Below are 25,942 nucleotides of genomic sequence, written 5' to 3'. Positions count from 1 at the left end.
CAATGCAGGGGGGACATGGGTTTGAGCCCTGGTCCTGGGAGATCCCACATGCCATGGAGCATGCACCACAAGTCCATGCACCACAACTACTGAGCCTGCGCTCTAGAGCCCGCGAGCCACAACTACTGAGCCCGTGTGCCACAACTACTGAAGCCCACGTGCCCTAGAGCCTGTGCTCCGCAACAAGAGAAGCCACCGCAATGAGAAGCCTGAGCACCGCAACAAAGAGTAGCCCCCGCTCGCCACAACTGGAGAAAGCCCGCGCGCAGCAACAAAGAACCAACACAGCCAAAAATAAATAAATTTATTTTTTAAAAAAAGAATATCCGTATAGAAAATGCTAACGCTTTGAAAGCTGTTCTAATTTCAACCAGCACCCGACTACTTATTATTAAAGGACAAAATATATAACTTTGAAGCTAATCTTTTTAGCTTCTACTCCATATGGAAAGTTTTTGATTTCTAGCTGCAATATAGTTCTTTTTAACCACTCCCTCCCTCCTAGAGATTTTTCTTAACTTTTTGGAAAGATCAATTCCAGATTGTCTTCGGGAGAGCTCTGGCTTTCTTTACAAGATCAGAGTTAAACTGTAGTATTAGGCTGGTAAAAATGGGTAATCTTTGACATGACTAATACAAGGAAATGTAATTATTGTTTTGTTCTTTGTGTCACTAGTTTTGCCAGACACATGTGAAAGATTCTCATCTGCTGACTGGAGAGAGCTTTGCTTTTTTTTCAAGAACTGTTCATTTACAGAGTGATCACTTATTTGGTTCCCAAAGAAATACGCTTCTTACCAGAGAGCTATTAGAACAAATTATCCTTTAATAACATAAAAGCCTGCTATGAGGTTGTTAAATTTATGTTTATGGTACAACAATTCTTGCTAATTAAAATGATTTTGGTTATAGTAGAGATATGAAGAGCATTGTTTACTTAGCTTTTTAAAGAATGCCAAGATCTACAAGGCACAAGACGAAAAGGGGAAGGATAATGGTATAAATTGGAAAAAATATTTTTTATGATGCGTTCAACTAAATGTCAGTGTCTCAAGGTTAGAAGAGTCCTCATACTGAAGAATGGACACCTGTTAGGTAGTGGCCAGAAAGTACATTGACAGAAGTTCCTCAGGCTTTGAGCCCAAGTACAATTTAAGCAGCCACATTGGCTAGTTGGTCCATTACCAAAGCACCTCTCTAGCTAATCAAATTCAAAAACGTTTAGAATTCCTGGACTTTCCCCCGCTAGAAAAGCCTGTCACTGCTTCAAGTCAGCAGATTTATCCCCCCATCACTATTCATTTTCCCTTCTTCTACACACCAAGTAACATCTGTCAAAATAACAACAGCAAAAAAATAAAATAAAATAAATAACAACAGCAGTAGTTATGATAGCAGTTCAGATGGCTTTAGCAGGGATTTCAAAACATACAATGATCTGCTTTCTAAAATTGCCTTATGTAGAGTCTCACAGCATCATGCTTTTGCTGGACTCCAACTTCTTACACTTTTGCTCGTATGTTTACTAAGTTCAGTGAGGACTAATGTACTGTCTGATGTGGAAAAGGAGTGTATGTGGATGCCTATAAAGTGTACCTTTAGAATGGCAATGTAATGTGTCCAGGTAAGTCAGAGTTGACTTTTTGGTGACAAATGTTTAAACATTTTAGAGAAGTTTAATAAGATCCAAATACCTTTTTTTAATAAACCAAATATTTTCAATAAGCATAGCCCTATAACAGTAATTTGAAATAAAATCTCTTATTAATCCCTTTATGTTGTAGTCATAAACTGGAAACCTTTAAAATAAGTTTAAAATTAAAGAAATTATCCTTTGACTATCCATGATCAAATTTAATAAACAGGTTAATATCTTACATATTTTTAATATTTTTAGTTGAATAGGCTGATTGTCCACTGGCAGTTAAACTAACAAAAAACAACAGAAAGTAACAAATGAAATGTGAATCAGTGGTAATAACATCCCTCCAGGAATTACCAGCCTATTCAATAAATGATAAGTAATGTTTAATACAGACAGTGCTGAGTTAAAAATATGTCACTGGGTCTCCTTACTTAATTTTTTAAAGACATTTATACAGAAAAATTCATCTGTTCTCTTGGTTCAAGATATCAAACTTCAAGCAGAGTAAAAGGCAGATACTTGACAACCTAATTGTTGAGGAATTATCCATGCTTGTACTCTTTTTTATAGAACTTCTATAAGACTGAACTGAACAAGGAAGAGATGTATATACGCTATATCCACAAACTCTACGATCTGCACCTCAAAGCACAGAACTTCACAGGTAATTGTGTCTTTTGGCTCAGGTTGGGGGAAGTGGGCAGGTCACTGGTATATTAAAAACTCCTCTGTTTTTTGAATTAGAGCTGAGGACTCAAGCATTTCTCCTTTAAAAGTGGAATTTATTTTTAATTAGATTTATGTTTCTAAGTAGTCTATGTTTTTAATATATTGGCTTTTTTTTTTTTTTTTTTTTTTTTTTACTATATCTCTTTGTGTAGTTTTTTAGAGGTTCCTTTTGGAATTATAAAAAGCAACTTTTCACGGTCTACTTAAAGTGAGTATTTCACCACTTCAAGTTAAATACAGGAACTTTACCACCTCCCCACTTTACATTGTAGTGTCATAGGTATTACATCTAGGTACATTGAAAACTCCATCGGATAATGTCATAATTTTTAAGTCATATCTATTTTAAAGAATTTAAGAGGTTAAAAATAATCTATTATATTTACTCAGATATTTACCATTTCTGTTGGTCTTTCTTCATTCCTGAAATTCTCAATTTTCCTCTGTTAACATTTTCATTCAACCTAAAGAACTTGTTTTAGTATTTCTTTTAGAGCAGATCTAATAGTGAAGAATTCTTAGTTTTCCTTCATCTTTATTTTACCTTCATCCCTGAAGGAAATGTTTGCTGGATAGTGTCTTTGTTTGGACCGTATCTTTGTTCCAGTACTTTAAAAATGTTGTTTTACTTTCTTCTGGCCTCCATTGTTTCTGATGAGAGATCTGTAGTCATTTAAATTGTTCCCCTGTATGTAATGTGTAATTGTCTCTGGTTGCTTTCAAGATTTTCTCTTCGGTTTTCAGCAGTTCAGTTATGACATATATGGGCATGGTTTTCTTTAAGTTTATCCTGGTTGGGTTTGCTGAGTTTCTTGGATCTATAAACTTATTTCCTTCACCAAATTTGGGAAGTTTTCAGGCATTATTTCTTCAAATATATTTTCTGCACTGATTCTCTCTTTTGGGACTCCAGTTTTATGGATGGCCAGTTTTATGACCTTTTGGTATCATTCTATAAGTTTCTCAGACCCTGGTTTGTTTTTTGAGGTTTTTTTTTTTTCAATTTTTCTTCTTTCTGTTTTTCAGATTGGATCATTTCGCTTCATCCATTTTCAAGTCCTTTGCTTCTCCTCTATCATTTCCATTCAACTATTGAGCCCTTCCAGTGAAATTTTAGTTTTTGTTATTTTTATTATATAATTCTAAAATTCTTATTTGGCTGTTTTTTTAATAGCTTCAATTTCTTTGCAAAGAACATGTATCTTTCTATTTATTTCACTAGTGTTCACTTTTTCTTCAAGTAGCATGGTTGTAATAGCTATTTCTTAGTATTTGCCTATAATTTCAACAACTGAATCATCTTGGAATTGGCATCTGTTATGGCCTTTTCCCTTTGAGATTTGTTTAGTTTTCCTGGTTCTTTGAATGTCAAGTAATTTTGGATTATATCCTGGGCATTTTGAATATTATGAGAGTTCATCTTCTGGAGAATATTGACTATTTTTATTTTAGCAGAAAATCAGTTAGTTTCGGACCTCAAGTCCTGAGCCACCTTTTGAAGGTCAGTTTAGTTATCAAAGCCTTTGCAGCACATTCCTGGTCTTTCCTGCATGTATGTCACCCAGGGAGAGTCTGGGACATGGACATTTATCTATACCATAATTCATTTATCAAAATCTTTGTTATGTTGATTCTAGTTCATTCTACACATGTGCAGCTTGGGGGTGAGCCCAAGGAAGTCATACACAGAATTTAAAAATTCCTTCCTCCATCTCCTTCCTCTCTCTGATATTTCTCACTCTTCCCATCTCCCAGGGGCTCCTTTTCCTAGTACTCTCACTTGATCCAAGCCAAAGCACTCAGAGCCAAGGCTTGATTCTCCACACTATGATGTACTATGTACAGTTGGTCTCCCTGGGGACAAAGCAGTGAAAGAAAAGAGAAAAATGGAAGCTGTTGCTGCTGCCACTGTGATTGCCCCTATTGTCACACTTCAGGTTTACAGCTTTGTCCCTGGGACTCAGAGTGGACCAGAAGAGTCAAAAGTACTCCATCCGGGCTTCCCTGGTGGCGCAGTGGTTGAGAGTCCGCCTGCCGATGCAGGGGACACGGGTTCGTTCCCTGGTCCGGGAAGATCCCACATGCCGCGGAGCAGCTAGTCCCGTGAGCCATGGCCACTGAGCCTGCGCGTCTGGAGCCTGTGCTCCGCAACGGGAGAGGCCACAACAGTGAGAGGCCCGCATACCGCAAAAAAAAAAGTACTCCATCCCACAGAAGGTCCTCTTCCCAGTCCTCTGACTAGAGGAGCTTTTCTTGGAGCTTTTTCTGTCTGTTTCCATTTGCAGTTCCAGGAGGCAGGGAAGGCTAAGCCAGGAGATAGAAAAGGCAAAAAATAAAAACAAGGAACTCACCACTCTGTGGTCCTTCTTTTGAGTATTGATTTTACTGTCCTGTCTACCTTCTCATTTACTGATCAGAATTCTCCAATAGTTGCTTTACATATTTTGTCTGGGGTTTTTAGTTGAATCAGTGGGAAAGATACACGAGAATGTGCTTACTACATCTTAACAAGAATGAGCACCCTTTAATTGAATTTAGGAACTACAAATCTTAGTCTTTTGCCACACTGTTCTTTCAAAGAACTCCTGAATCATGGTTCCTCCCTCAGCTCTAAAAGAGTAAAGGAACCTTTCTGAAGTGGTGCTCTTGTGCCCAGAATTTAAATATGCCTCTAGCTACAGTTCCACTGTATCACTTAAGAGCATCACTGTTTACTTTTTTTTTTTTTTTTTTTTTTTTTTTTTTGCGGTACGCTGGCCTCTCACTGTTGTGGCCTCTTCCATTGCGGGGCACAGGCTCCGGACGCGCGTGTTTACCTTCCTTCACTTCCCTCATCAACTCTATGACTCAGCACTCCCTGCCATGGGCTGAGTTGATATTTCCAACTCTTTTCCCACTGCAATTTTTTCAGATTTCCATTAAAACATTTATCATGTTGTTTTTATTCATAGTTATATGAGGTGTATATGTGTGTGTGTGTGTGTGTGTTAATAGGTACATAGGTAGGTAGTAGAGAGATCTTTAGTTGAAGGATAAGTTCCTTGAGGACAGAAATGATGTTTTCTTCTTAGTCTTCCCAGTTCTTTGACTAGTGCCTAGCAGTGTGAGACTTAAATAATTGCATTACTAATGAATGCACTCAATGAGATTTTAATACCCTGAGAGCAGATTTCTCTCTTTCAATATTGCTAATTCCTTAATCACTGAGGAAGCCCCAGTATCTCTTCACACAGATGTGCTGATAGTTTTGATGAAATAAACTAAGATTTTTGAGCTAACTCTGTTGTCTGGGAGTTTAAGTGGTCATTTTAAAGTAGTTTGTAGCCAATTTTTGAGAGAAATGGTGAACCTAGTTTATCTATCTTTGAAAACAACCTAGTAGACTTCTTTTATTTTAAAGTCCATTAAAAAAAGAAATGAGAGAGGGAAGTGAGGGCAAGCTCTTGCAGATATGTAACAGATACATTTTCGTTTTCTGAAAATCCAAATCTGTCTATTTTGGAAACGAATAAATTTTTTTCTTTAATTTGTTTACTCAGCTTGCAGTTTTTATGTTCCCCAAAGTCATAAGAAATAACTTCTTTTCCTATATAGCATTTTTCTTATTTCTCTTCTGTCCTCATTTTTGTGTGTCCTTGGAGAAAGGGAAATTGATGGAAAAACTTCTCTATCTTTATAGGATGCAGTTTAAATGGCTTAACCCTTTCCAGCCCTCTGTGACAGTGCCCTCCATTACTTGATTCATCTCCACTCTTCTCCTGTGTTATTTCTTTTTGCATATTGGTGTCCTCATTGTACACATCTCAAAACGATGGAATGAGATAGCCCATATTTAATTATGTGATGATGCCTTTTGTTCAGAATTATAAACACTTTTAAAAACATTGTCTATTGGAAATTCTGGATGTGATTCATCCTTCTCTTTTCAATATGTAGTATTGTCTTCTAAAGATATAGAGGAATAAGTATACAACATATAATAAAACATTTACAATTTGTTAATGTATTCAAACAACCTTAGTAGTCTGTTGTTAACACCTCAAAGGCATACATGTTTCCTTTAATGCTTCCTTTACACACACTGTTTACCTCAAGTATTCATCATGATTTTCCCGAATCAAATTCTGAAACAGGTGTAATTTGTTTTCACACCTTTCCCATGTCACCATTCCGTCATTTTTCAGCTTCCTCTGCTGGCACACCAATGCTTACTTGTTTTTCCACACTTCCCAGGGGCAAGTCACCCACACGTGACCTTCCAGCCATCCCCTGGACCTTCCCAGGGCAAACATGATTTGGAAAGCAGTTTAGGGATTAGAAACTCTTCATTGCTCCCCCTTTTTTATTGTGGTAAAATATACATAACATAAAATTTACCATCTTACCTATTTTTCAGTGTACAGTTCGGTGGCATTAAGTACATTCACATTGTTGTGCAACCGTCACCACCATCTGTCTCCAGAACTTTTTCACCTGTCCAATCTGAAATCCTGTACCCATTAAACAATAACTTCTCATTTTCCCCTCCCCCAGTCCCTGGGAACCACCATTCTACTTTCTGTCTCTGTGAATTTGACCTTCATTGCCTTTTAGCTACCACCCTGTGGTCAGCTGCAGGCTTCAACTGTGGGGAGTGAGGACCCTCAGTCCTCACCCCTCCCCCTTTTCACTGTGACATGGTTAGTCTTAAGGGTATTTTTTGAGTGCTCAGGGAGACACACAAGAAATTTGAGAGACAAAGATGATAATTCCTGAGCTGCATCACTAAGAGAAAATAGGAGTTATTTAGTAGTTAAAGTGGAAAGGCTTGAAGGAACAGGCTGTGAAGGACCATAGGTGTCAGTTGGTGTGATAAGTGAGGGGAACCTTAGTTTGTTCGGATAACACGAGCAAAGAGTGTGGATGGAAAAACAAAGACACACGTGGGGTTTTCTTAGGTGCTTGGCATGATAAGAATATGTGGGTAATTAAAGATTAGGAAATTATCTCAGGAGGCCTCAGAGAAAAGTAGAAGGCTATTCAAATACAGCACAGCTCTGATGATCTGGTTATTATCATCACCATTCTTGTCCTCTGTAAAGCAGTCTTCCATGGCAACCTACGTTGTGGCAATTCAGCTGTTTCTGCATCCACTTATTAACCAACACCCTTTAGCGGATATTCCCTCTCTCCATCTCACCACAAGAAAGGGTTTGTCCAGTGCCCAAGCAAGAGAAGCCACCTCTGTCCCTGGTGGGCAGCTGCCTCTGGGTCAGGATGCATCTTGTTTCATTCAGCAAAAGCTGATAATGGGGTCAAGGGGGCTGGAGGCTTCTTAGGAGAGACAGTGGTGGGCTCCTTCTTACCTGCAATAAGTGGAGGAACAGTGGGAATATGTGAGCGGAGGGACCATATCATGGGCAGCCTTCTCTGTCACTTTAGGAAATATAAATTTGTTCTGTTAGTTACTTAGAGTCATTGGCTAGTTTTAATCAGGGGAGCAATGTGATCATTTGCAGTGAAGGAAAGTCATATTGGTAACAGGGCACAAACTGAATGCTGGGGGATAGGAGACCGCTGGCGGGTGATGAAAGCTTTTGCTACAGTCATTGAAGCTGCAGGACTGAGCTCACCAAAGGTAATTAAAGAGGAAGAACCGCCAGAGCCTGTGCCTTACAGGACTTCTACACTTGGGAGAAAAGAGAAAAGTGATAGGAATCTAGCTCTTTATCGCAACTCTATGTGATACATTGAGATAGCCAAATCATAGTACTAGAACTTAACATGTTACTTAAGAGCTTTATGTGTAGTTACCCTTCAAGGAAATAAGTGAAAAAAAGAATTAACCATTTATGGATATTGTGGCAAAAGCTCCTACTGTGTCTTTTGAGACGTGTGTGGAGGTGGTAGTTAAATAGATAAATAACATAAGGGTTTGTTCATTTTATTCAATGCAGTAAATGAGTTGGCTGTTATAGTGTTCGATGATTATTATTATAGTCCTTCATCGGTGACAGTGAATTCTGGTTCCTATTCTTGATGTATTTGGCCATATTTATGGTTCAGGAAAAGAAGAGACCTGCCGAATAGCAAGTATTCTGTTAAATACACTACCTGTCAACTATGCTTAAGCCTGTGGGTCACCATTTTCACACGTGTGTATAGAATGTCATCTCTTTTCATGTTTCCCCAAGAAATTCCAACCACACCAAACATGTCATGACTTCAGTAGCCATTACTGAAGATTTGTTGGGACTAACCATGGGGGTCATAGCACACAGCCCCCGCAGTTTGTTTTCCCTCTCTGTCTCTCACACACACACACACACACACACACACACTGTTTATCCAATACTTTTACTCTTTCTTGTCCTTCCTCTGTTGCTAGATTTCAAAAATTTTTCTTCTCTGAGCTCGGCTCCTCTCTAGCTTTGCCCCTCCCAAATTCTGCCTGTACCCCGACCCCCCCCAACACACACACACACACACACACACACACACACACACACACACACCACTCTCAGATTTTTCAGCTTTTATTATCCAGGAGAATTTAGCTATCATTTTTTGCTTCCTAAGCATGCCCTTTGGAAGATGCCCATAGTCCCACTCCAAGGGATTTACCCGTGAACTTCCGAGCAAACAAAGGCATGTCTCCCCTGCCTACATCTTTGAACCAGCTACAGAGATACCCTTAAACATTTTTATTTTTATTATCATATGCTGGTAGCATATGAACGTTATGGGGGATAAAAAAGGAGGGAAGGAGAGAAAGAGAGAATAAAGAGAACCAAAAGATCAAACACAAATCTCTGATAATTCCATCTCCCAGGGGAACTCATCATTCATTAAGCTTCTGTTGCATATATTCTGGACATTTTTTTCTTTAGTATCATGACATTCAGAAAATAGTTATTTTCTCCAGTTTGTCCCAAACCAGCCCCGTTTGAAGGGAGGTTCTTTGGGGTCCTGTCTCGATCATCACCTTCCCACTTGAATTTCAGAGGCCGCGTATACTCTCCTGTTATATGATGAGCTGCTGGAATGGTCTGATCGGCCCCTCCGGGAGTTCCTGACCTACCCCATGCAGACAGAATGGCAGCGCAAGGAGCACCTGCACCTCGCCATCATCCAGAACTTTGACAGAGGCAAGGTAGGTGGCCCCGCCCACCCGTGGCATCTCGCAAGGTGATTGTCACATTTCCTTTAGTTCATTGATGTTCACCTCTTCAAGCAGGGGCCCTTGAATTTCAATGTGCATTAAAGACTCCAAAGAGTTTATTGAAATTAAGATTCCCAGGCCCTACTCCTGGACATTCTGATTAAGTAAGTCTGGCTTGAGGCAAGGGATTCTGCAATTTTAACAAGGACTCCAGGAATTTCCAATGTGTATGAACATGGGACCCCACCTTGAGAAACACTGATCTAGAGGTTTTGACACCCAGGCATTTTATTTTCTGAAAAACCATTATCACACCTCACTCAGCTCCCCAGATTGGCATGTAGTAATATGCCTCCTTCCACTTTCTTTTTAAGGTAAAATAAATGAAACTAAATTTGTTTACAGCATTTTATGGCATCCTGTCATATACTGAGAGTTGCCATGGGGTGCTGAAAACCTCCCTGAGCTAATAAGGCAATTCAGCACATCACCTCCCTGCCCCCTGCTCCCTCTTCAAGGGTTTGCAGTGCTCTTGAAGAAAAATAATTGTGAATCTGACCCCAGTTGATTTGAACACTTGGATGCTTTGGTGATATGTGTCTTAGATTTACGTATATCTTCCAAAGTGCCAAGGTTAAACAGGAAATTAAAATACAACCAGTGGCTGTCATTCTCTAATAAGACATAATTGGGTACACCTAAAAATTTGATGAAAGAGAATTGCTTCTTTCCTATCCTCTTCTATTATTTATCAAACTACACTGACATATCGTTCGTTACGTTAATAGCAAAGAAATGCCTCTGTGCCCTCCTGCAGTGAAGTTTCCACCCTTAAGATAAGCGTTACAAAACCTCTGGCTGCATCTCTTGGCCCATTCTCAGGAGCTTGTGCTGGATCAGGGCTTGGAGACTACGGCCCATGGGTCAAATGGTTCACTGACTGTTTCTGTTTGACCCACAATCTAAGAATCACTTTTACATTTTTAATTGGTTGAACAAAATCAAAAGAAGAATGATTTGACATGAGAAAATTACATGAAGTTCCCTTTTCATTGTCTGTAAAGTTTTATTGGAACCCAGACAAGCTCATGTGTGTCTATACGGATGTGTTTTCATGATTTAACAGCAGTTGAGTGGTTGTGACAAAGGCTGTATGGTCCACAAAACCTAAAGTATTTACTGTTTGGTGAATAAATTTGCCGATACCTGAGCTAGATCAAAGAATTTCTGCATTTCTCCTTAGAGTAACCAGCTGGGTTAAACCCTCACAATTTCCAAGTGAAATTGGGCCAAACAAGGAATCCACTGTGCCAGTTGTGGATAATTGGGCCTTAGGGGTCGGTGGCAGTTCCCCCCACCCCAGCATTGAGGACCTGTTTATTCGTCTCCTTGACCATTGTGGAACAGCAGTTATTTCAAGATGATAATTTTGTTTCTTTGTTTTTTACCTATAAATTATTACTTTTTAAAAAAATTTTTATTGAAGTAGAGTTGATTTACAATGTTGTGTTAATTTCTTTGGTACAGCAAAGTGACTCAGTTGTACATATATTTTTTTTTCATATTCTTTTCCATTATGGTTTGTCACAGGCTATTGGATATAGTTCCCTGTGCTATGCAGTAGGACCTTGTTGTTTATCCATCCTATATATACTAGTTTGCATCTGCTAAACCCAAACTCCCACTCCATCCCTCTCCCACCCCCACACCCTTGGCAACCACGTCTGTTTTCTGTGTCTGTGAGTCTTTCTTTGTTTCGTAGATATGTTGATTTGTGTTGTATTTTAGATCCCACATACAAGTGATATCATATGGTGTTTGTCTTTCTCTATCTGACTTACTTTGCTTTAGTGATAATCTCTAGGTTCATCTGTGTTGCTACAAATGGCATTATTTCATTATTTTTGATGGCTGAGTAATATTCCATTATATGTATGTATGTGTGTATATATATATATATATATATATATATATATATATATATATATATATATATATATATGCACCACATCTTCAACATGATAATTTTGAAATGATGCCAGGAAATGTTGTTTTTGTGCCATATGTTAATGACTTGTGGTGGGTTATCATTTCCCACTCTCTAAAGATTTTTAATAGTTAACACATTAATTACATGCTGTTTTCATGCATAAAATTGCAGTGGTACCTTAAGGGTAGGTTATAAAGGTTAAGAAGTAAGGCTTGATCATCTGAAAGCAGTCACCTCCTGACCTCTGGGTGGGAGTTAGTAAATGTTGTGAGATCATGAACATTTATGTCATTCACTTGTCCACAGTGTTGGGAGAATGGCATCATCTTGTGCCGGAAGATTGCAGAGCAGTACGAAAGTTATTATGATTATAGAAACCTGAGCAAGATGAGGGTAAGGTACCTGGATGCATCCTAATCGGGTTACGGAATCCTTTTTTGCTTAGCTTTCCAATATGGCGCTATGAAATTAGCTTTGTGATAGTCTTGATATGTCTTGCAGAAAGCTTTTTAAAGATGCCTTTCCTCTGAAGCATACTCCTCTATTTATACAGAGAAATAGCATGTTGATCTGCGTGATTTTTCTGATTAATATACAAAAAGGGAGCCCTTGATCTATTCTAAACACATCTGACATATGAAATATAAAATTTAACCCAAGATAAATACTTTCAGTTTGTTGAGGAAACTCTCCACACTATTAGAAGAGCTTGCCACTTGCACACAAATCTCTGTAACAATGTACCATTCTTAGTCCCATAATCTGCGCAGCAAAATAGTAAAAATGACTAGCTGACACGTTTTTAACTATTTGGGGGTTAACTTCTATAGGTGTCAAATCTTTTTCACTTCAGAAATATGTTTTTATTTGCTAAACTGAAACCAAGGTCTTAGTACCCAAGAGCCCAAGGAGTTTAATATTTTGTGTCCCTGAACAAATGTTTTATACCTTCTTTTATTTCAAATTCATGCAAGTCCCTTTGGTACTCCAAGTCCTATTCTTTAAAGTCATGAACATTTGGTGTCATCTTGTAACACTTAAGCTCTTCAGGGTTTCTAAAACAGGATCATCAGCCTTTATATATACATTTTTTAAAAAGATGATGATGTTTCCTTTTAATTCTGAGGTAGCAATTTAAGAGATGATCTCGTAAACCTTTAACAGCTCAAAATCCCTTATACCACCAGTAACTTTTTCAGCTGGCGGGAGCTGGCCCTGTACTTTGGGCGTAGTATTTCATGTCAGCAGTTCATCGATATTTCTCCTAACATCAAAACCAAGGAGGAAAAACCTTGTTTTAACTTCAGTTCATCATGCGGGCGCTGGCAGGCACTGCAGTTTTATATAAAAATGTTGTTGTGCTTCTCTTGGCATCCGGTCCCTGGAATAGAATCGAGGTTACAGTGTTTACCCATTAGAGCCCTTGGGTGCCATAGTCACTAAGATTTTTATAAACGCAAAGCATTGCACTTCATGCCAACTGCTCTTTGGGGGGCTGTTACTGGGGGCGGGGGAAGGGGGAATGTTTTCAAGTGAATTATTAGTCTTTCTGTGGAAACCCTGGGGATGATAATACCATGAATGGGGAACCATAAGCTTTATGTACTTCGTAGTTCCAACCTTGTCAAAGACACATTTAAGAGCTTTCAGCCCAGACAGCACTTTGCACTATGGGCCCCCTTTGGTTTGGTTTATTGGTTTATCCCTGTCCAACCTGTACAAGGTTGCACCTTCCAAATGTCCCAAATTACCATGACCCAGGAAAACCAAATCCACAGGTGCGTACGAGAATTCTCCAGAATTTGCCTCTAACAGTTCATGTTAATTTTTATCTTACTGTGAAGAAAATATGTCCTCGATAGACCAGGTGCGTAGAAATCATTCTCTCTGGTAAGAACATATAATAACATACTCCATCCTTTAAAGCAGGGGTCGGGAAACTGCAGCCTCTGTGCTTCGCAGAATTGAGTAATTGTGACAGGGACCATGTGGCCTGCAAAGTCTAAAATATTTATCGCCTGGTCATTTACAGAGTAAGTTTGCTGATCCCTGCCTTAAAGCACAGAAAGAGAGTCAAACCTTCTTTTCTGCAAACTGAACTAAATGATGTTCTCCTTTTTGTAGAAGAAATATCCTCCTCTATAAAGTGGTAGAGCTAAAAGATGAGATAAAATGATTAAAATTTCCCCTGTTCTTTGCTAGATGATGGAAGCCTCTTTGTATGACAAAATTATGGACCAGCAACGTCTTGAGCCAGAGTTCTTCAGAGTTGGATTTTATGGGAAGAAATTTCCATTTTTCTTAAGAGTAAGTAATATACTATTTAATTTGCTTTTATACTTCCAATATAGATATCCCAATCAAGCAAACTAAGATCTGAATGACATTTTATCCTTTTAAGACAGGGTAAAATAACGTCATGAGATTTTCTTTTAACTTTGTAGTTTGCAAACACACTCATCTAGTAATTTCCCAAGATTCCAAACAATCGTTTGATTTTTCTTCTTAAGTTTGTAAGCTTACTATACCTCATGAGCGGTCTCTGGCAATTACAGTTGCTTCCCCTGTGTGATAGAGAGTCTCTCTTCAGAATGCGGTTTCCGTAGAGTTAACATTCAAGAGAAGTGGCTGGAGTTGCAGAAAACATAGCAGTTTCACATTACATGCAAACTCTTCCTCCAGAATCACGTGAAGAGCATTGTTTGGCCTAGTCGATTCTGTGAAAAGCTAAATGGCACCCAGCAAAGAGATGCAGTTTATTGCTAGTAGAAACTATTTCTACAAAGGAAAATTTTCCAGACTCTCTAAGGTACCTACTGGATAGTAAAATACTTGATTCCATTCTCACCGTTGTTCACACTGTACCGAGTAGTCTCTTAGGTGCTTGAATACTTATATAACATTTCGATAAGTAACATCCCACTTACACTTGCTTGCCTAAAAGCATTGGTTGGGAGAGGGAATTCACCTCCCCAGGCAACTAAGGAGAAGTATCTAGGATAATTTTGTAACACTGAGTGAATTCATTACAAACTTTAAATCTCAATATACAAATATTTTGGTATTTGTGTTGCCCTAAATACCTTGCTTTAACTGTCAGTACCTATGGATAGATACAGGATGGGGGTACTTGAAGGCGAACAGAGAGAAGAAAGATTTGACTTCATTTTTTCTTTAATAATCATTAACTTACCTGCCTTTCAGAATAAAGGTTTAATATATATAAAACCTTTATTCATACATATATATAAAATACCCAAACACCATAGGCAAAGATTGATTTAGTATTACGTAGAACAAATGCTCAAATAACAAATCAGTCATCTTTAGCTGATTGAAATGACCGTGTATTTGGGTGCCACGCAGACATAAGTAAAATCTCTTTGTTGGATTAAAGAGGAGCCACGTGACGTACCCGGTCACATTGTTGGCTCAGGAGATGGACCTGCCTGAAGACAAAGGAAAACTTGATTCCAAATAAAAAATAGTGGCAAACTCAGAACACATGCTGAATTTGAAAGACTACATCTTGAAAATGGACATGCTGGTCCTAGGCTGTGATCAGCCACTCCCCACAGAGTACACAGGGCCTGGGTCCAAGTTCTGAGGGGAAGGAAGGACGTTCTAGAGCTGTGAGGAGCACAAAGGGCCGAGACCCCACAGGAGGGTCCAGACATGACTCTGCTGCTGCAGATCCCCTTCCTCTCTTGGTTCAAAATCATGCAAAGATGATGTTTTCTTATCGTACTCAGGGCTACCTAATCCATTATGCACAGTACCTACAGTGTTTAGAGACCATATTATTCTTAGATGGCCCATAAAACTGTTTTAATTTCTTTTAAAAATCAGAAGAAAAAAGTAAACATTTTTTTTGATTTTTTTTTTGATGTGGACTATTTTTAAAGTCTTTATTGAATTTATTAAAATATTGCTTCTGTTTTTTTTTAATGTTTTGGTGTTTTGGCCATGAGGCATGTGGGATCTCAGCTCCCCAACCAGGGATGGAGCCCACACCCCTTGCATTGGAAGGTGAAGTCCTAACCACTGGACTGCCCAGAAAGTCCCAGAAAAAAGTGAACTTTTAGGTTAAAGAAAATGTTATAGTATATATTATAATGTATATTATACATTAGATTATTATTCATCTATTTGTCTTTATACCAAATGAGTCATACAATATGATTTTTAATATTTTTTATAGAGAAAGCAGCCCACAAAACTGTTGTAGCCCTGATCAAATTCTGAATTCAGCTTGCAAGTGTATTATGAAGTATCCTAGATGTCTATCTAGTATGTGCAATTAGTGTTAATTAATAGTGTAAAATCAGAAGCAGTTTAGGAGCCATAATTTTAAAGGGAATTTAGCAAATTAGAGGACTGCATCGGCTAATAAAATGAATTTTGTTGAAAAGTCCATTGGAATAAATCAATCTCTGTATCACTGTTCTTTCGAAACAGTTTTTCTAGAAATAAATGGCATTTCCTTCAAAATGAAAGAGAAGGGTCACCCTCTATTGGTTTCTAAAGAGCACTGTACCCTTTGGAATCATGAGGCTAGACCTTTTTTTAGGAAATCAGATTCTAGTCTGTTCTTTGATTTAAAAACAAACAAATGTCAACATTAAAAATTTCCTTTCATTGTTTGATCAATTTCCAGAAAATGTTTAAAGCTCAAATAAATTAATATATTTATATGATTGTATGATCAAAGTAGGGTTTTTTTACCCTCATGGAAAATGGGTTCTTTACTGACAATGTTTTATATGCATAGAATATGTTTGAATAATGATTTGTCTAAGGAGAATGACTGAGGTCAAGGATGGGAAAAAGATTTACTTTTTATTGTATGCCCTGTGCTATTTGGGAATTCTTTATACCACAGGTATGTATTTCCTTTAAAAAAAAAAAAAAGACGATTAAAAAAAAGTAAGTATTAATAAATATGACCCAGCAATTCCACTCCTAGGTATGTATAATCAAGAGAATTGAAAACATAGAGCCACACAAAGACATGTACACGAGTATTCATAGCAGCATTATTCATAATTGCCAAAACAAGGAAATTGTCCAAATGTCCATCCACTGATGAATGGATAAACAAAATATGGTACAGCTATACAATGGAATATTCAGCAATAAGAAAGGAATGAGATAATGATATATGCTACAAAACGGTTGAACCTTGAGAATATTATAAGTGAAAGAAGCCAGTCACAAAAGGCTACGTGTTATGTAATTCCATTTATATGAAATGTCCAGAATAGGCAAATCTATGGAAACAGAAAATAGATTAGTGGTTGCCAAGGACTGAGGGGAGGGGAACTAGGGAGTGACTGCTAATGGGCATGAGTTCCTTTTTGAGGTAATGAAAATAATCTGAAATTAGATAATGCTGATTGTTGCACAACTCTGTGAATATACTAAAAGCAACTGAATTGCATACTTCAAAAGCGTGAATTTTATGGTATGTGAACTGCATCTCAGTAAAGCTGTGGTTTAAAAAAAAAAAAGCATTGATGGAGGAAATGCTTAATTCCTCTTTATTTCTCAGAAACTCAAATATCAGACACAAAATTTATGTTTATTCCAAAATGATTTCTTAATACCACTGAATGACTTTACACTTAGAGTAACTCCCCTGATTTTACAAATTGTTGTGATGTATAAGCATTTTTTTAGAACTGTTTCAGTTTTTTGAGTATTCAGATATTTATTTGGGGACTTCTGTAAGATGCAGGAAGGTATGTATTATCTTATTTTATCAAGCAAATTTATTATCTTTTTTAAAAAGTTTATTTTATATTGGAGTATAGTTGATTTACAATGTTGTATTAGTTTCAGGTGTACAGCAAAGTGATTCAGTTATACATATACATACATCTATTCTTTTTCAGATTCTTTTCCCATACAGGTTATTAAAGAGTATTGAGTAGAGTTCCCTGTGCTATACAGTAGGTCCTTGTTGATTATCTTTTGAGTAGAAAAAAAACAAATAATACAGCATCAGAAGGTATAACTTCTATCAAGAAAGTTTTAAATATAGGATTGTTTGGGGGGGGGGGTCTTAATTTCTAGGGAGTCTGTCTTAGCTTGTGTTTTTCAAAGGGTCGTGATTTAGTGAGAGGCTTGTGGGGAATTGTGGCAGGTTCTCAGCACCCAGTCCTGCTGTTGTTTCCTCTGCGTGCCTGCAGCTGCTTTTTCTCAGCTGCAACCCCGAGCCCTCTGCCCACGGGTGGTTTTTAACTTCCTCACTTTGGCCCAGACTTCTTCTTTGGGGCATTTGACGCAATCACAGACGCAATCACAGAAACCTCACAGAGCTGAGAAACACTGAGACCCGTGGGCCTTAACTCCCCAGACCACAAATCACTGTATTTCTTAAAGATCTGCAAGGCACGTTATCCCACAATCTTTCTTGGTCTCAGTAGCTCCTAGGAGTTTTTCCTGGATGTACCAGGCCACATTCAGAACAGAGAGAGCTCAGGCCTTGGACTCAGACCTGAGCTTAAATCTCGTACAAAGTATGTAACCATTTTGATCCTCGGTTCTCAATTATAAAATGGGGGGCGGAGGTAACAACCTCTCAAGTTTATTTGAGTTAAATAAGGTATGTGCAGAGAGCCTAGTCAATGATTGTGCTCAACAATTATAATTTCATTATCATTAAACTGTCAGAAAGAGTTCCTCCTTATCGATAACCGAATCATAAAGGCACTTGTTAGAAACGTGCCCATCTTTCCAGCTCTGTAGCCTCCATCAAGGATGACCTTCACCATTCTTTCCTCAGTGAGAGAGAGTCCTAACCACAGAATGTTTATACATATTGTAAGAACAAAACCAAAAACAGACAAAAATTTAGCAAGACCTTAAAAGTCCCAAATCTTAGCTTCAGCCAGTTAACAGGATTCCTGGCTACAGAAGGCTGAGCTGAGTTGGGGATGGCAGGGAAGCATCCGGTGCCAGCCCTGTTGAGAACTGGAATGTAGACAGGCCTAGTCTTCCTTTATACGGAAGGATCTAGGAATGAACGTGTTAAGGGCGATCTCAGTGACCTTTGTAGAAAGAGTGCAGTAAAATGTGTTTTTAGAGATTGCACTCAGTTTGCTTTCTTCCAGATTGAAAATTTATCCACTTAACTTGATATCCAGTTTATGAAAATAATCTGTAACACATGTGTTCGCTAACATTGGAGGGAACAGGATTGCTTTGTTTTGCGCTTCGGTGCTCTGAGAATCAGACGCCCCTTTGCACCTCATGCAGGTGAACCCAGAAGAGTGAGGCATGCTACTGGAACTTATTAAAAGCAATAGGGAGTTATGCTCATGACCTTTGCTTAGCATTTTTAATATTTGGGTAAATTCTTTAGACTGTTCCAGTGTATTTTTTTGGTTATAGTCTGTTGATGTTGGGCCTATGCTTAGTTACCGCCAGTGTCATTTATTTTGGCTTCTCTCTGTAGTTAAAGCACCCAATTATATGGTCCTAATTTTTTTTTTTTCTGATTTCACCTCCAGAATAAAGAGTTTGTGTGTCGAGGGCATGACTACGAAAGGCTGGAGGCCTTCCAGCAGAGAATGCTGAACGAGTTCCCCCACGCCATCGCCATGCAGCATGCCAACCAGCCCGACGAGACCATCTTCCAGGCAGAAGCTCAGTGTATCCACACCTAGAAGGGCTGGATTCCAGTTAGATCACACGGGCCTTTAGCTGCAGAGCATTTTCATGCAGGTGGTTCAACTACCGATCCCTTTTCAGTAGCTCTGTTCTTACGCTCCCTCTTTCTCATCGTCTTAATTTTAGGTTAGCTCCTTCCAGACAGAATTATGATAGTTATTCTCATGATTTAGTTGAAAAGAAATCCCTTAAGGATTCTGTTAAAGAATTTTCCTCCTTTTAGTTACCACTTTTCTGTATCTCAGCCCTGATTTTAAAGCTCCTTTTTAGGGATTTCCCTTAGAATAATTTTCCTCTGGCATCCCCTGTAGAAACTACTTGAATTCAGTTCAAGGAAATGATAGCACTATGTTTATTGGGACATATCATTACCCCGTTTTCCCTTGCTATTTTTATTCTGGATGGAAGGGGAGAGAGTCCCCCCCCCCCCCGCCCCGTATCTTCCAGGGACTCTTAGCCATGGCATCCTGGACAGCACTTCATCATTTAATAATTGCCGTATAATTGACACTCCCATTGTCTAAACATGAACAACTCAACTGAAATTACACAGGCAATAGAGGCAAAGGGAATTCACCCCAGCACTCTTTTCTGAATTCCTCTGTCTTTTTCTGAAACTGATGATCTTAAAGAAGACCAGAAACTCCCCCTGAAAATTACAGATGCCATTTCAAAGTAGAAATTTAAATGCACCAGAAGCAAGAAGTTATGTAAGGAAAACATTTTGCTATCCTTCTTTGAATGAGAAGAGAAGGTAAACATACAAGTAAATACGATAGCCTTTAAAGTAGTTTTTAAAAGTATCAACTACAACTAAACACTCTGCTTGTCAATACAAGACTTGAGAGAGCGGATACCACAAATGTGGGAAGGCTGGAGACAGGAGCATATGCGTTACTATCAGTACTGGTTACTGTCTTTGGTTGCATGGGTATTTGTACATTGTTTTACAAACAAACAAATTTTAAAAAGACCATACATGCACTAAAGATCAGAGTGTCTCATGACCCAGGATTAAAATTAAACCAATCTTGAGTATGTGAGATCCAAGCCATTCCCACCCACCCCCAACCAAAGAGAAAAAAAAGTCAATGATAAATAAATTCACAGGACATAGAAATTTCAAACTGATACTTTGTCAGAATCACCTATGTAAAACTACTTGAAGGCTTGTAGTTTGAGAGGTGATTTGCTATGAACCGAGTTCTTGGCGCCTTCTTGGCAGTTTTGACTTGGCTCCAGATAGAAACACCAGATTGTTCCCCAGCCTCTTCTCTCTGCCACAGCTCAGCTCGAGCCAGACTGCCACAGAGTTTGCCAAGTCAGGTTCCCTCCTTGACTCTTGAATCCTAGATTTGCAGATATATGCCGTGACTCCCATCCCGGACAGCCAGGAGGTCCTGCAGAGAGAGGGTGTCCCGGACAACATCAAAAGTTTCTATAAAGTGAATCACATCTGGAAATTCCGCTACGACAGACCATTTCACAAAGGCACTAAAGATAAAGAGAATGAATTCAAGGTACTAGGTCGTTCTTATGACACGCGGTTTCCTCAGATAGACTGTGAACTCCTGGGGGCAAAATGCTTGATAAATATTTACTCAGAATAGAGTCAAGTGATAAAGCTGGAAGGGACCAGAAATCATGTGGTCTAGTTGTTCTCAAACTCTACCGTGTATCAGGGTGACATGGGGTGCTTTCTCATCAAGCAGATTTCTTAGCCCAGGAATTCTGACTCATTGGGTCATAGAGGAAGCCCTGACGTTTATGACGATTCTAATGGCAGTGGTCCTCGGTCCAGTTTTTGAGCTCTCATGATTCATCTCAGTCCTCTCATTCATTCACGTTTAACCAACTGTGGGAACCTCAGGATATTTATTCTCAGTTACAAGAGACTGCCGTGAGTAAAGGATACTGAAGGAACAGGGGATTCTGAGACAGAACCACTGGGGAGCCTGCTGGTGCAGTGGGAGAGTTCTGTGCTATCTTTTGCTGCATTTTCTTATTAGAATGGTGTGTAACTAGAACTTCTGAGAGGACCCAGAATAAAAACAAACCATAGACTGTTTGCACGGGTTGAGTCCTCCATCCTCAGTAGTTCCGATATGCCTTGCTAATTCTCTCTCAGCCGGAAAGGGCAAGGTTTCTCACAGCCACCCTGGGGGAAAGGGGCAAGATTGTTCCACCGATAAATTATAATCTGCTCTTTCCTTGTTAACAGGGACAAAGTGAAACCACACAGATCCTCAGTTAGTCAGTATTTCCCTCTAAACAGAGAATGTAAAATGAATGTAGGATTGTGGGTGACTTGGCTTAGCTTCTTTCATCACAGCGTCTCTACTTAAGCTGGGAGATGTTCTCCTATCAGCTATGATTGTCTGATGTGAACTTGCCTTGTCACCCCTGCCTAAGTGTCAGTCCCCAGTGCTCCCAGCAGCAACTGCAGGAGTTACTCACAGCCAAGTGATCAGAGGGAAAGCTGGATAGTTTTGCACTGTTATGATGGGACTGAGCAAAGCATAGTCCTTTGGGCAAGGAGGTTGATGGGTTAAATATCAAGGCCAGGAAACCACTGGAAAATAGCACTAGGATGTTATTGAAAAGATCCATGACCATTTTCTAATCCTTTTGGATACCTTAATTTTTCTTTTGCCCTTCCAAAACCAATTAAAGATCATTAATGTGTAATAGAGTTTTCATTGCAAGTTTCCAGTAGGTAAAAAGTCCAAGATCCACCAGAGTTGGACAGATGACTTGCTCAGAGTGGCGTTCTAATTACCCCGGACACTGCACTAGAACCCGCACCTTCTGATGCCATCTCCATTGCTTTTTCCGCTGCACCACATTTCCTCTTGGCCATCACGTTAAATATTTATCAGTGTTGTAGCAACCCTCCTAAAATAAATAAATAAATCTGGCTCCTCACTCCTGTGCTCACAGCCCTCAGCATCTGGCTCCAAACTGCCCTTGCACTCACCCACCCTCCCTGTCAGCTCCTGCAGCACCGAGCTTCTCCCTCCATCTCCTGCCATGCCCTTTCACAAGCCGCCCTTTCACAAGCCGCTCGCATCTCTGCGCCTGCTGCTTCCTGCTGCCTGCACTGTCTCCCCCGCTCTCTGCCTGGCAAACTCCTACTCGCTCTTCAAAATTCCGCTCACGTGTCACCTTCTCTGAGAAGCGCTGTCCTCCTCCCACAGGGTGCTGGGCATGCCTGCTTTCTCCTCTGTTTTCCCCCAGCACCTGGAGCATTCCTTTCTCCTCTCCCTGAACCCTTCTGGATCTGCTTACCCCCCTGTCACCAGCAGAGCACGCGGGGCCCCTGTCACCAGGCCTCTGCCCTATTCATTGCAGTAGGTCTTGGCTGGCACAAAGAAATACTTCCATTTGTTGTTGTTGTTGAATAAATGGCACTATTTCAGGGATTTTGTCAAGTTTATTATCCACGCAGGAATACGCTTTGTTTAAGTAAGAAACATGAGGCAGAGATGCAGAAGCCTCCAGAAGCCTGGTTGACAAAAGAGAAAGTCGTCATCAACAGCAGCTCTTACCAAAGGCAGCCATGGTTTCACGTGTCACGAGGGTGCTCATCCTGGCCAGGGGAGCCCTGGCTCTTACATACAGATCCTCCTGGATCACAGCAGTGAATATCGGCACGAGAAAACGTGGCACAGTGCCTGTAGCAACGGAGAAGTCGGAAGTTCTAGTGCAGGGGTCCTAGGGGCAGCTCTACAGGTGATGGGAAGGTAGCTTTGAGCAGGTCACATGCCTCTTGAAGACTTAGTGTTGTCATCTTTAAAACAGAAAGATCAGGCTGTGTGATTCCTAAAGCCCTTTCCTCCTTGAGGATTCTGTGATTCTAATCCCGTGTCGAATAGCTGATACTACTACTTACCTCTTCCAAATAAAAATGGCTAGACCCCTTGCAGAGTAGAGAGAGTTTAAATTAGAAACTTAGAGGAAATAGTAAAAAAAATAATGTGATGACCTGTTTTTATATTTTTAAGCATGCTGTCTGGAGTAGATGATTTATTCTACACAGAAAAAAGTTTCAGATGATATACAATGAACTTTACATAAGCTTCAGTGTGTCTTACTGTGATAGCTTTCTGAGTGCAAAGGGGTTGATGAAGTACTGGAATGAATACTAAAGAAAAGCTGACAAAACCGAAAACTTGATAAAACTGAACGGCAAACATTAGTCATAGCTCAGTAACTAGAAAGAAAGGTAACTTGGGGACTTAATTTGTTTTGTATTTCGTAGAGTCTCTGGGTGGAGAGAACATCATTATACTTGGTGCAGAGTTTACCCGGAATTTCCCGCTGGTTTGAAGTGGAGAAGCGTGAAGTGGTAAGGATCAGAGCTTATTCTCAAGAACTTTCTCATCACCTCATCAGGTGTCAGTCTGTATATTTATTGCTTCTGCTTGGGACTCGAAGTCCCTGGAAACACTCATAGTAAGTTAGTGAATGTTTGTGATATTTATTGACCACTGTGACCAAAGCTGGAAGGGGAACATTACCATTGACCTAGCCCAGCCAGCCAGAGGGATTCCTCAAAAATAGCAATGACTGCAGCATGTCAACACCTCGGGCCCTTGAGTTAGAAGAACTGAAATTCCAGCTCTCCTAACTACTCTAGCTATGTGACCTTCACTGCTTACCTTCAGTGCCAGGCCACTGGAAGAAAGTTATCTACATTAACTAATTTAATCACCATACTAAAGCTACAAGGTATGTATTCTTTTTTGTTTGTTTTGTTATACACATTTATTTTACTTTCGGATTCCCCATATAAGTGGTAGCAGAGTATTTGTCTTTCTCTGTCTGACTTATTTCACTAAGTATAATACCCTCTAGGTCCATCCACATTGTTGCAAATGGCAGAATTTCATTCTTTTCTATGGCTCAGTAATATTCCGGTGTGTGTGTGTGTGTGTGTGTGTGTGTGTGTGTGTGTGTAGATATATATATATATCTCAAATCTTCTCTCTCCATTCATCTGTGGCTGGACCCTCAGATTGCTTGTATATCTTGGCTATTGTACACAATGCTGCTAGGAACATTGAGGTGCATGTATCTTTTTGAATTAGTATTTTCATTTTCTTTGGCTATATAGCTAGGAGTGGCATTGCTGGATCATATGGTGGTTCTGCTTTTAGTTTTTTGAGGAACCTCCATACTATTTTCCAAGGTGATTGAAGCAGTTTACATTCCCACCAGCAGTGGACTAGGGTTCTCATTTCTCCATATCTGAGGTATGTATTCTTGTCCCCATTTTCACAAGTTTTGACAAGAGGTTAAAAGCCTTTGCCAGAGGTTCCATAGCAAGATATTGAAAAAAGATAAACTCGAACCCAGATTTTTCTGACTCCAAAGCCAGTTATGTTTATCACTTCTAGCCTTATAAGGCAACACGAAGCCAGTGTCAAGCCCCGGCACAGTATTTGACACACAGTACGTCCATGCTGTCACAGTTCACAGTAGAAGGGATGCTACTGTGTTAGTCTCCCTGGGCACCAGTGGAGAAATCAGCGGGTGTCATTATAGAACCTGGAAACCACAGCAGCCAAGAAGCCTTCGGGTTGTAAAGCACGCCTCCCAGCTCCAGTCCCCAGTTGTGGAAACAGAGAGAGCAGTTGCCGAAGGTAGCCACATCCGGACTGAGACCCCGCCCCGTGCTTGGGCTGCTCTTCAAGCTGCCAGCACCTTGCTGTCAGCCACAGCCCTGCAATCTCAAGCATCCCTTCTCCCACCCTTGGTATATCCATCATGTCTCGGGCCAGCCACTGTCCTCTGGCTAATAGAAAATGTGCCAATTGTGAAAACACCATTTAACCCCTTCCTTTTTTTAAGTAACAAGTCCACTCTGTCAATGAACAAGAAAGAGCAGTTCTTGCCCAAATTGTCTTCCAAGAATGGGTTATCCTACCTGAAATGTCTCTAAGCATTGAAACCACCCTCAGCTTATCCTATTCAATCACACTAAGGATTTAATGGCATCTTCATTTTGCTGGGTGGAAAAATTCATACAGCTCCCTTAACAAATTGAACTCAGTCCAGCAGATTACATCAGTGTGGTTGTGTTCTTGTCAGGTCTGAGTCAAGGGTCCACAAAGCTGGTTGCTTACATGGTGGACCCTGCAGCCTTCGCGGAAGAGGAGAGGCTGCTGACATCAGTGCTCAGAAAGTCTTATTGTTTTGCTTCCTGCTGAATGGCATGGGCCCAACCCACAGAGATGTTCTTAGTCATCCATGCTGCATTAATGATTCAGAGAGCTTTGTCAGCTGCTTGCTACCGAGAGCATTAAATTCTGTGACACTCACCAATGTTCCTAACCTTGGAAATATTATATACACACACACATACACCCCGCTAATAAAAAGCAGCGTGCTGATAACGATTAAAGGAGCATCACTAAACACAGCCTTTCAAACGTCAGCTGCCTACTTCATTCGAATATGCAATCTTATATTCTGTCAAACAGAACAAACCCAACTGGGCTATTCTGTTCCCTGAACACAGCCCACTTCTGACAACCTCATGTCTTTCGCTTATTCCCACTGCCTGGCATGTCCCCACCTTCTATTAAAGCTGGTTTACTGCTTTAATTCCTAGTGTGGAAGGTCCTGAAGATCTGGGCACAGAGTGGGTACTCAATACATATATGCCACACTGAATTGAAATTCCTTATGTGCCATGCCAGAATCTGAAGGATTCTGAATACCGAAAGATGTTTTCACATCTTGAGGATTACATAATATA

At 39.7% G+C, this 25,942-nt stretch overlaps 1 protein-coding gene across 4 annotated transcripts in view; it reads left to right on the top strand.

The window, feature by feature from the left end:
* Window positions 1-25,942, top strand: part of DOCK4 (dedicator of cytokinesis 4) — a 481,211-nt gene that overhangs the window by 430,369 nt on the left and 24,900 nt on the right. For all 4 annotated transcript variants that reach the window (XR_010945592.1, XM_067746757.1, XM_067746758.1 and 1 more), the window contains 7 exons: window positions 2,216-2,309; window positions 9,358-9,506; window positions 11,812-11,898; window positions 13,708-13,812; window positions 19,020-19,161; window positions 20,533-20,699; window positions 23,441-23,527. Coding sequence is in view for 3 of the 4 variants with exons in the window: in XM_067746757.1 (XP_067602858.1) it covers window positions 2,216-2,309; window positions 9,358-9,506; window positions 11,812-11,898; window positions 13,708-13,812; window positions 19,020-19,161; window positions 20,533-20,699; window positions 23,441-23,527 (831 nt within the window). In the remaining variant the exon portion in view is untranslated. The remainder of the gene's footprint in view (window positions 1-2,215; window positions 2,310-9,357; window positions 9,507-11,811; window positions 11,899-13,707; window positions 13,813-19,019; window positions 19,162-20,532; window positions 20,700-23,440; window positions 23,528-25,942) is intronic.

The sequence above is a fragment of the Pseudorca crassidens genome, chromosome 8, assembly GCF_039906515.1.
Source record: "Pseudorca crassidens isolate mPseCra1 chromosome 8, mPseCra1.hap1, whole genome shotgun sequence".
NCBI classification, from domain to species: Eukaryota; Metazoa; Chordata; class Mammalia; order Artiodactyla; family Delphinidae; genus Pseudorca; species Pseudorca crassidens.
The sequence above is the reverse complement of the archived record's forward strand: the minus strand, read 5'-3'. Positions and strand labels throughout refer to the sequence as shown.